This window comes from Natator depressus, chromosome 1 (genome assembly GCF_965152275.1).
Source record: "Natator depressus isolate rNatDep1 chromosome 1, rNatDep2.hap1, whole genome shotgun sequence".
NCBI classification, from domain to species: domain Eukaryota; kingdom Metazoa; phylum Chordata; order Testudines; family Cheloniidae; genus Natator; species Natator depressus.
In genome coordinates this window covers 121,205,088-121,217,180 of record NC_134234.1, presented here as the reverse complement: position 1 = coordinate 121,217,180, position 12,093 = coordinate 121,205,088, and the positions used below count along the sequence as shown (strand labels likewise).

At 38.8% G+C, this 12,093-nt stretch overlaps 1 protein-coding gene across 4 annotated transcripts in view; it reads left to right on the top strand.

The window, feature by feature from the left end:
• Positions 1-12,093, top strand: part of HERC2 (HECT and RLD domain containing E3 ubiquitin protein ligase 2) — a 197,846-nt gene that overhangs the window by 52,923 nt on the left and 132,830 nt on the right. For all 4 annotated transcript variants that reach the window (XM_074965634.1, XM_074965610.1, XM_074965626.1 and 1 more), the window contains exons 8-15: positions 4,084-4,194; positions 5,194-5,365; positions 6,083-6,256; positions 7,677-7,865; positions 8,563-8,714; positions 10,154-10,311; positions 10,414-10,527; positions 11,421-11,672. In XM_074965634.1, the coding sequence (XP_074821735.1) occupies positions 4,084-4,194; positions 5,194-5,365; positions 6,083-6,256; positions 7,677-7,865; positions 8,563-8,714; positions 10,154-10,311; positions 10,414-10,527; positions 11,421-11,672 (1,322 nt within the window). The remainder of the gene's footprint in view (positions 1-4,083; positions 4,195-5,193; positions 5,366-6,082; positions 6,257-7,676; positions 7,866-8,562; positions 8,715-10,153; positions 10,312-10,413; positions 10,528-11,420; positions 11,673-12,093) is intronic.

Below are 12,093 nucleotides of genomic sequence, written 5' to 3'. Positions count from 1 at the left end.
TAGTTTCTGGTAAATTGAGAGCTCCATAGAGTAGTTTCCTTTTCTGATACCCTGGCATCAAGCAAATCGGAGACTGACAGGCACGCTGTGTGTGTGTGCGCACGCGTGCGTGCCTGGGGCTCAGGCTGTCGGCCACACGCTGACCAGGGCTCGGCTGCCCACTCAGCGCTCCACGGGGCTCGGGCTGTCTGCTCCGCAACCAGGTCACACCTGCTGCCTCCCATGCCCGGGGTCCTCTGGCCGCCATTAAGGAAATTTTTCTGGCGAACCCCCTGTAACATTTTGCGAACCCCCAAGGGTTCGCCAATCCCAGTTTGGGAACCACTGCTCTAGAGGTTCCCAAACCATCGCTATCTTGAAATGAGCTTGTTTTTCATAATTCAAAGAAAATTGCTCAGATGTACTGTGCTTAGGTAACTTAAATGGGCTATTTTTAATGTTCAGACTTGGCATATATATAATCTTTAATGAGATGTTATGTAAAAGTGAATGAGAATTCCATACTGAACAATACATTGTTCTTTTTAGTTTAAATTGTACAAAAATATTTAGTTTAAATTGCACTTGAACGCATATTCAAATGAACGCTCATGATCAAAATTTTCTATAAAATTAGGATGCAAACTGGAAGTGGGGAAGCAATGTTAATGCAAAACTAATATTACAGACCTGGACTAAAAGCTTTTGCCAACACAGCTATATTGCTCAGGCCTGGGATCCTGGGATCCACACAGTAGGTGTGTGGCTGATCTCTGAAAACGGCCGTATTTTTGGAGTTGAATGTATCTACCATACATGCACCCACATCATACATATACAACGATGGGGTCTAAATTAGCTCTTACCACTCAAGAAAGAGATCTTGAGTCATTGTGGATAGTTCTCTGAAATCATCCACTCAATGTGCAGCGACAGTCAAAAAAGCAAACAATGTTGGGAATCATCAAGAAAGGGATAGATAAGACAAAAAATATATTGACTCTATATAAATCCATAGTACGCCCACACCTTGAGTACTGCATGCAGATGTGGTTGCCCCATCTCAAAAAAGATATATTGGACTTGGAAAAGGTTCAGAAAAAGGCAACAAAAATGATTAGGGGTGCAGAACGGCTTCTGTATGAGGAGAGATTAATAAGACTGGGACTTTTCAGCTTGGAAAAGAGGCGACTAAGGGGGTTTATGATACAGGTCTATAAAATCATGAGTTGTATAGAGGAAGTGTTATTTACTCCTTCTCATAATACAAGAACAAGGGGCCACCAAATGAAATCAATAGGTAGCAGGTTTAAAACAAACACAAGAAAGTATTTTTTCATGCGAAGCACTGTCATTCTCTGGAACATCTTGCCAGAGGGTGTTGTGAAGGCCAGTACTATAACGGGGTTCAAAAGGGAGCTAGCTAGATTCGTGGAGGGTAGGTCTATCAATGGCTATTAGCCAGGATGGGTAGGAATGGTGTCCCTAGCCTCTGTTTCCCAGAAGTTGGGATTGGGAGATGGTTTGGATCACTTGATGATTACCTGGCTGTTCGTTCCCTTTGGGGCACCTGCCGTTGGCCACTGTCAGAGGACAGGATACTGGGCTTCATGGACCTTTGGCCTGACCCAGTATGGCTGTTCTTATATATAATCCGAAAGCTTATTTTATGTACGTTTAGAAGAGGTATGATGTGGCACTGTCAAGTGGTTCTATAAAGCTGTGGGTGAGGTGAAACAATGGTACCCAAAATGAGAGTGTATTATTTTTTGCACCGTTCTAGAAACACTGCAACAGGACTGCAACTACAGTTTTTACGGTTGAAATTAATTTTCAACACCTTAATGTGGTGGTTATTGGTCAAAGCTACCAAACGACAATGTATTAGAAGATTTTTACTGGTTTTGCATGGGCATGTTTTTCCCAGAAATGAAGCTGTTTAGCATGTGACAAAAATGGTGAATAGCAACAATTTGCAGTATACTAATGTGAAATGTTTTCACATCACATATTCTACTGGGCACATCCCACTTGGCAGAGGCCCTGAGGCTGACCCAGGACATGATTCTATCTCCTGGCTGGCCTGGGAAAGCTGGGGAATCCCCAGGAGGAGCTGGAACCTGTTGCGGAGGAAAAGGGTGTCTGGTCCTCCCTACTTTGCATGCTGCCGCCGCAACCCTCACCAGGAAAAGCGGCATAAAGGGAAAAGAAGATGATATTCTTAATTATCAAAGTATTTCACAAGAGATTATAATAATTTTCTATGTTTGCAATTGACATTTGCTGAGCAGATCAGTCTCACTGAAGGTTGTGAACCAGTAGCAGTAGATTGCAGGCCCATAGGTTACACTGCACAGTGAATAGATCTAAATGTACATGAATTCCTAATATGCTGCTCCATTTGTAAGTTTTTGTACTTAAAATGCAGCATGTAGTTTGCCTGATAGAAGGTTTTAATTTGTAAATTGCCTATGTATGCAGTATTAGCCTTTAAAATGTTCTAGAAACTGGCTTTTTAATTCAGTGACGCTTATGCACAGGTCAGCATTAGTGTTAGAGATGAGAATACACATCTTATTATGAATATGGAAAAGCTATGAGAGAAATAAGTAGCCTACCAAGAAGTAGTGAAGACTAAGTTCACAAACAAGTCCTAGCCTATGCACTGAAGAGGGATGAAGAATACATTACAGCTCTTACCAACCATGTCATCAGCAATATAACAAATCCATTTGACCCTGAATCTCATGCAGAGGTGCTTATCAACATATCTGTTGGACTACATGTAATGTCAGGTGTAGAGAAGTCTCTGCTGAAAATAGCGATGTTTATGGAGAACAAATGAAGAAACTTGTGAGAGGTGCATTTGATGATTCAATGTCAACTGTTCTTAGTCACCCAATAAGACCTGTGCTGCCTGTGTCCCTCTTCCATGCTGATGGAACAATGAGAAGAACAGACAAAACTGAATGAGGGCATCAGCTGGAATCTCAATCTAAAAGAATCCATGAGCTAAGAGCATGCAACAAAGAACCTCCAATGTATATATGGGATGCCAAGGCTGTCGTACAAATGATGACGCATTCCACACATTCGATGAATTGGCTGCTGAGTATTTGAGGCAGGTCCTCAAAGGATTCTGAAAAGCTAATTCTTCAATCGAAGTTTTTGACAGATATGACAATAGTAACTCCGAAAACTGCAAAGAGAGTGCTGGATAGGATATAAGGTTGGATACAGGCAGGGCTGTCCCTAGGGGGTTGTGGGGCCCGGGGTGGAACTGACAGATTTGTCTCTTCCGGGACCGACTGCACTGGCCAATCACACAGTCCCATGGGGTCCCCCAAAGCGCGGGACCCAGAGCGGTTGCCCTGATTCATCCTATCCAAGGGATGGCTCTGGATACGGGAAATAGCAGGTGATTGGTGGAGGCCCTGTGCCTCTGTGGAAAAAGTTTCTAAACATGACATCCAATAAGCAATCACTTGTAAAATTTCTCTGTGAATATATGGTTCAAAATGCAACATAAGCAGTTCTTCTTGCTTTAAGGCTTTTCAAATGGTGAAGGACCAAAGTCCATCACCAGTAGAAGTGTTAAGTCCAAGACTTGTGCAGTACTCAAGAGGAAGTGGACCTAAGGATGCTTCTGGATGCTGTATGTGCCAGTATGGCTTTTGGGTCTCTTGTTGTCAAAGGAACCATAGTAATTAGGTCACCTGAAACCGATGTTTTTGGTCTTTGCTGTTCACTACTTTCCAAAAATTGAACACACAGATAACATGGATTGAAACCGGCAGTATTATCAGCACAGCTGAAAAGCATCGTAGTTGAGGATAGTTATTTATTTTAAAAATAAACCTCAGCACCTCCCCAAAAGAGTCAATTCTTTATGCTTCATCCTCAGCGTGTTTTCCTAGATATTTTTCTGCCCCAAAAGCTTATAGTCTTCCTATAAATTTTGACATCCTCTAGCACCTTGTAGACACTGAAGTTGGGCAGATATGTTTTGTTTTTTCCCAGTGGTTTCTTTGTAAACTTCATGTAATGTGTTAATGCTGCAAACATTAATTTCTGCATCTTCAAATATTTTTGTTTTTTAAATAGTGATGTACATGGAGCTCCAAGTTCCAAAGGGCCAGCAAACATTCCATTACAAGACCAGCACTTGGCACTTGCTATATTGTTAGAGCTGGCAGTGCAGAGGGGCACACTAAGGTGAGAAATGAAGCACTTTTCTGCTCTCAAACAAGAGTGCGTATTAAAATGTTCTGAGCAATTCTTGGGGTTTAGTTTGCATTAGTTCAATGTTAACATTTTGATGCAACACCTATGGGTTCTCTCCTTAATGATTAGAGGTGAAGTCAATGGCAAACTCCCATTGATGTCAGTGGGGCCAGGATTTAACCATAATTTCCTATCATGAAGGGTAGTGAAAGGTGAAATATAGATAGAAAATTAAGGAATACTAAGCACTCATGCTTCAGGGTCTAAGCCAATTTAACTGATGGGGACTAGAAAGAAACATATTTTAGAGGGAAGTCTATTAGATAATTTTCTGCTAGAAGACTTCTTTCATATTTCTGTGAATCATCAAGATCTGTCTGTGGTCAATGATGAATCACTGTTCTGAGCCAAAATAGCAATTCCTATGTAGCTAAAACTTCGCAAGAAAGGAGGTGAAGGTACATTAAAACTATCCTGAAATACTTTTTTGTGGACATTTGGTCCAGATCTTCATCTGGTATAAGTGGTATAGTTCCATTGAAGCCAGTGGAGCTGTGCTGATTTATACCAGCGAAGGATACATTTAGTCAATAACCAAATAATACTGAATAATCAAAGCTAAAACTTGCGCGCACACCAAAACTAAAAAAAAAAAACCACCTCAAAATTTCAAAAACTGTACTTCACTTTGACCCTTTTGTTTGGCGGGGGTGGGCAGGGACGACCCTCAACTAAGCAAAAGTTTTAAGTGAGCTATCTTTGAGTAGATTCTGCCCAATACCCCTTAACTCCAAAAAATATTTTCATGCAACTTTCAATTTATTATATGTGTTATGTTGCAGAATCCATTTTCAGTATGTTTTATTTGAATAAAAAATCCAGGATTTATACTACTAAACATGCACATCTTCTAAAATTTGATTTAATGTAGAACTTCAAATAACTTCTGTAGGAGTGCTTACAACAGGGATGGTAAACTTACTCTTTCAGCCAAATGTTGTCTGCTGTTATGTTGCTGCTTCAACTCTGGGAAAATGGAACAAGGGAAACAGATAATGAGCGATCTGCACAAGGAACAAGTGCACCCCTTCTACCTTTGCTGCAAAGGTTTCAGAGCATAATCTGTAATAAAGACATACCTAATGCTGAGGATGAGATTCAGGTATATGTGTTTGGTTTATTTGTCAGGTAAATTCTATCTAGTATCCAATTATTTGTGTCATGTTGCTTAGCAATCAAGTATAGACACTCATTGTTACTCTTCTAAAGTTTGTAACTCCACTTTTGTAGTAGTAACTTACACATCAAGATACATATACAACTGTTGTATAATAGTATGTACATTTTGCATTATCTCCGGATGGCAGATTAGAAGTTTGTAGTATGTTGAAATAAATATTGCATTTTAGATTTTGTTGTAGAAACAGTTTTTATGTGGTACTACAACTCTGTGGATTAATTTTCTTGAACATTTAACTTTTCCCATGAGTTTGATTGAAACATCATTACATTCTTAAATTTTATTGTGAAGTACAGAATAGCACAATTGATACAAAGGTAACATCAATTTCTGTTACTGAAATAGTGGCTTACTCAGTGGTAATCAAAATAATTTAACAGTGTATTTCTCAGAGTGTGTATATATATATATATATATAATTAAAACTGTTGCTTGCATGAGGAAGGAATAGTATATACAGATGCTGAGTCCCTTATTAACTTCTATAGGAATTACAGATGCTGAGTGTCCACAAAATATGCCATATCTGTATCTAGAGAAATAAGGGAAAAGAACGTATGGGGCGTGTAAAAAGTACTCTGAATATTTTCCTGTTTTTAACTTTCTTATATTTTTAACTGCTTTTCTTTGCTTGCTTAGATGCTGTCCTACTCCCTGAGTCCCAATGAGAGTTTTCTGAGGTATCTGACTTTACCACAGGACAACGAGCTAGCAATTGATCTACGACAAACGGCAGTTGTGATCATGGCCCACTTAGATCGCCTGGCCACTCCATGTATGCCTCCACAGTGTAGCTCTCCTACATCTCATAAGGTAATCTCATATACTCTCAAATAAAATGATTGTATTTAGATGGAAAATTAGTTTACTCTTTAAACTATCCAAGAAAAACAATTCAATGATTTTAATAAATCATCAGATTACTTAGCTGACCGTGCTCAGAGAAGTGTAACTATTGGTTTTAAAATATTTTCATACAGAGTGTCTAAAGTGAATTTCCACAATGCATAGCTGTCTGATTATAGTAGTCTGAGTATTTATCCTCCCTGCCTCTTTTCCTCATGTTTGGCTATGGCCAAACAAGGTATCTGACCAGGGAGGTAAGGTATAATTTAAGATTGAAATCTCTTTATAGTTAGAACTTTTTTCAGAATTTCTGTAATTCAATTTAAAAGAATCCAAAGTTGTATAAGCAGTTCAGGAGTAATATCTGAATGATATCCTATAGTGGATATAAACATATACGGACTGTACCAAAGAGTTTAATACTTTCAGTGGAATGAGGAGAATCCTCTTATACTCTTTATTTTTGTTTTCCAAGCTACTTTTTGAGCCCTGGGATCTTAGTCTTCTGTTTCCCTTTTTCTTATCTCCTCCGCCCAGTACCGCCGGGGTTATCGGAATGTGGCTTATTCTGGAGCCATTGTTACCGGTCTACCCATCTGCCAAAGGTTTCTACAGAATGACAAGCAAGTCATTCTCCAAAACCGATGGCTGATCCTGCCCCATAAATGTACTATTCCTAGTGCCCAGCAAAGTAAATGGTCAAGACCAAATTTCTTAAATGTTTAAGTCAGACTGCTCCGATATAGTAGCAATTTAAAGAAACCCTCAAATTTTTATATAACTTCACTGGTTGAAAGATCTTCTCTACATACTTGCTATAAATATTTATGGTATATTCTGGAAGCAGTGTTCTTGTAGCCATGTCGGTCACAGGATATTAGAGACACAAGGTGGGTGAGGTAATATCTTTTATTGGACCAGCTTCCATTGGTGAGAGACAAGCTTTTGAGCTACACAACTGCTCTTCAGGTCTGGGAAAGGTACTCCGAGTGTCACAGCTAAATACAAGGTCGAACAGATACCGTGAAATACAAGAATATCTGTTCGACCTTGTATTTAGCTGTGACACTTGGAGTACCATTCCCAGACCTGAAGAACAGCTCAGTGTAGCTTGTAAACTTCTCTCTCACCAACAGAGTTGGTCCAATAAAAGATATTACCTCACCCACTTATGGTATCTTCCTATGAGATTGTGATGTGTGAGACTATTTTTAATAACTTATAGGTAAGGTTCATTGTTGTCTTACATTTACAGCTACCATGCATACTGATTGATTGAAGTATTGTTGAAGCAGCATAATTATTAGAAAAAAATACACTGGTGATTGCGTTTTAATTAAGTTGTGTAGTAAACTGTAAATTCTTACTTAGCTTTGTTGCCTTACAGGGATCTCTGCAAGAAGTCATAGGTTGGGGTTTAATAGGATGGAAATATTATGCTAATGTGAGTGGTCCAATTCAGTGTGAAGGACTTGCCAATCTGGGAGTTATGCAAATTGCCTGTGCAGAGAAACGTTTTTTAATCTTATCTAGAAATGGACGAGTTTACACGCAGGCTTACAACAGTGACACACTGGTAGGTGATTTTCACATCCATACTAAGCATACCGTTTTCTATAAAATATGCTGCTATGAGATTATTCTTTCTAATAATTCAGATGTGTAGTGGAGATAATATGATGCTGCTAATCTTAAAATCCTTGTTTTTGAACCCTCAGGAGCAATGGTTTTTCACCTTTGTTTGCCATGTTAAGAACTTTTCCTACTTTATAAATATTTGTTATGGTGCTTGCAACAATCCAGCCTCATGAACAGTGCCCTCTTTCTTCTCCAGCGGTATTGCTTTGCCGTTTCTTTCCATATAACATGGCAATTGCTTAGCATGAAGTGCATTTAAGCTAATAAATGTTTTGACTACCACTGCCTAAGCATTAATTCCCTAAACAAAATTATACTAAAACAGAAAAATATGCAGCTAAGACTATCTGAAATGATCAGACAAAAGCCAGTTTAATATATATTACGTGCATTATAAGGATGGGACAAAATGAGAGCTTCAGAGCATCCTCTGTCTTTTACCAAGCCCAAATATTGGATTTGAACTTCTGGCATGGTTCTCTGGTTTCATTAATTTAATTTTTAATGCTGGAATGGACAGCTTTGAAGTAAGGCCTTATTGGAAAAAATCTAATTATCAAGTTGTCAAAGTTTTCTCAACACTCTGAGCAACATAAGTAACTTTTCTTTGTACGTTGTCTCTAACTAATTTACAGGGACCACAGCTGGTGCAGAGTCTTGCTTCTAGAAATATTGTGAAGATTGCAGCACATTCAGATGGTCATCACTATCTTGCCTTGGCAGCAACTGGAGAAGTTTTCTCTTGGGGTTGTGGAGATGGTGGAAGACTAGGCCATGGGGACACAGTGTATGTGTAATAAAATACCATTGACTCACCAGCTTAAGCATAGAATGTATTTACAGATATTCTACTTTAATGTTAGAAACTAAGGTAGGATTAAATATTCAGACATTTAGTAAGTGTTACTGAAACAGCCACTTAGAGTGAAAAGACAATAGGCAAAAGATAACATAGTATGCTATAGTTGTTCAAGTCCTCCAGTACATATGTGTCATTCAAACGTTGATACGAAGTTAAGCAACGCAAGATGGTTTACAAACATACATTCCTTTAGATTTTGTCTTAACTGTGTTGTCATGATTAGACCAGCAAATAAACTACTGTTGTTAATGGCAATGGAAAGAGCTAGTTTCCCTCTTTAAAAAAAAATAAAAAGAGAGAGAGAGAAAACTAAGTTGTGTTTTTTATGGATTTTAGACAACAATGAACATGTATGAAGGGAATGTCATGAATAAGATTCCTCCAGAACGTATTCCTATACAACTCTACTTGTAGCCTGCTTAGCTTAGATCAACTCACCATGCACCAGAATTTTCTAGGAGGTCTTTTAAGGATATTTGTCTGAGTTGAATACTGATTTTTGGCTATAGAAAATGACAAAAAAAATGTATTTAATGTGTTAACCAATGTTAACATAAGGATCTTCAAGAAATCCAGCTCCACTTATGAAATCTGATGCTGAGTAATCCAAAATGTCTTTTACAACAATCCAACTTCAGAACAGCACATGCATGTATTATCAACTGTAAAATTACATCCTCCCTCTGCCCTTCTTATTTACTTGCAAAATCAGTTTCAGAATGGTTCAGTGCAAATGCAGACTGTTGTGTGTTCCCCATTCCCTTTTTTCCTGTGTTTAAACAGTAACATTGCAATGCTCTGTTTTGCCCAGAAAGTAGGAGTGAGTGTCTTGTTCTGTAGCTGAACTAGTGTTTTCCATGCGGTATCCTATAGAGGTGTACTTGAATACTTCTGTGTTGAATTGTGTATCCCAGAGGTGATAAGCGTTTCACCACGGCGGTGACATATCGTCACAGGATAAGGAAGTACTCCTGTCTTGGGCTTGAGAGTAGCAGGGAAGGAGTTGTTCAGATACAGCAACTAGAGTTCATTTTTTTTCCACAGTGAAGTATAGTGCTTGTGTAAACCACTGGACTGACTTATTTGGAGGTAAAAATACTAGTTATCAGACTTTAGTATGTCACAGGCAGTTGTAGTGTAAACTTCTCCACAGTGCTTCGCATATTGTGTTTATTATTGATCAACCTCAACCTTAATTTTCCTTACAGGTCCATTTATATCTTGCTGTCTCTGGCAGTCAGTAAGGTTTGTAGTTGTGATAGGGATGATAAGTTTATTTTCTAGCAGACAGGTTACCACAGCTCATTTCACATAATTACTTTATCAGGCTACCTGTTTGAGACTCTTGTCTTCTCTCTAAATAGGCCCCTAGAAGAACCAAAGATGATATCTGCTTTATCTGGAAAGCAGGCTGGGAAACATGTTGTTCATATTGCATGTGGAAGTACGTATAGCGCAGCCATCACTGCTGAGGGAGAGTTGTATACATGGGGACGAGGGAACTATGGCAGGCTGGGACATGGTATGTTCCTCTAATTTGTTAAAGAACGGTGTTCCGTTTGTGAAAATTTAAATGTTTGTCTCTTGGGTATTTTTGACAAAGTGATTATTTTTTGTTTTGAAGGTTCCAGTGAAGATCAGACTATCCCAATGCTGGTCACTGGGCTGAAAGGACTGAAGGTTATTGATGTAGCCTGTGGAAGTGGAGATGCTCAGACTCTTGCAGTGACTGAAAATGGTTAGTGGCTAAACTTGCTGTCTTTAGTGTCATTCGGAAGACATCTGTGGTGCAGGTCTTATGCTTAACGTTCATAAAATGAATTTTATAAGAGAATCTCAAACTGAAAGTGGTTTTGAAGAATAGTCTCTAGGTGATTATTTATATTTTAATACACATTTAAGAATTGAAAGTATTAGTAAAGGAAAAAAGTTAAGCACTAAATTTATATAATTTGCTACTCTTTCCAGTTGTATAGTTACTCAGACTTCTTCAGACATCTCTTCAGTTCACCAGCTGTTCTGCTGTATATTCCTCCTTTTCACAAAAATATCTTTTACCTACCTAGACTTCCAGTACTGTTTTTGAGATTTAAACTTCTTTGAAGTGGTCAGAGTACAGTTGTAACGCACCCCTGTTGAATAGGCATAACTCTATCCTATGCCTTTCACCAGAGCACCATTGGGTCCTGCCCTCCTGCCACTGTGCTTCCATCCAGCCTCCCATTTCTCACAATTATGCATTTCAGGGTAGCTTCTTCCTTCTCCTTCCTGCTGCCTGAACACCAGCAGGGGCAGCACTGAAGGCACAGGAGAGCCTCTCCCTGTTTTCAGTTCCTGTGCCTGGGGCCACAGCAGCTTGCATCAGCCAGGAAGAGAAATTGCAAGGAAAATCTTGCTCAACCCCTTGAGCTCTGGGCTGGAACATCCTCAGTACAGACAGAATCCTCAAAGAATTTAGCTGCCAAATTCTAACAAGTCTATACTGAGCATGTGTGAACTCTGAATTTTTTTGGAGACTCATAATATGGGTATACTTAGGTGAATTCCAAAAGCTCTAATTTGAATAATTTACTAATTTTTGTCAATATATGTAACTTACCTGAAAGATCAGTGTAATGTCTTCCTTTCTAGGCCAGGTGTGGTCTTGGGGTGATGGAGATTACGGGAAGCTAGGAAGAGGTGGCAGTGATGGTTGCAAGACTCCCAAGTTGATAGAAAAGCTTCAGGACCTGGATGTTGTGAAAGTACGCTGTGGGAGTCAGTTTTCTGTTGCTTTAACAAAAGATGGGCAGGTCTACTCCTGGGGGAAAGGTGACAATCAGAGGCTTGGGCATGGAACAGAAGAGCATGTTCGATATCCTAAACTGCTGGAAGGCTTGCAAGGTAAGTGTAACACAAAATTGGCAATCACAATTCTTTCTCAACTAGAAAGTTGGAAAATGTCAAAAGTACTTAGTTTTCGGTGGAAAAATTTTCTTTTATCATATATTGTATCCTAACTTAAAGAATTTCACCACTACTCTCATTGATGTCAAATTGTAGCTTACTTGTATTAAACAGTAAATATATTTGCCACCCTTGTGCCTTTTATCTGAGATTTTACTTCTGTTATTCCAACAGACTCATTATGCTACTCTATTAAAACCTTTTAATACTTGAAAATTCTTGTTTTTATAATGTTGGCTTTCTCTTTATTCCTACTACTTTTCTCACATAGCCTGACTGAAGAATTTCTGCGTGTAAAACTCATTTAGGCTCCAATCTTGTAAACATGCACATGGTTAACTTTACATGCATGAATAGA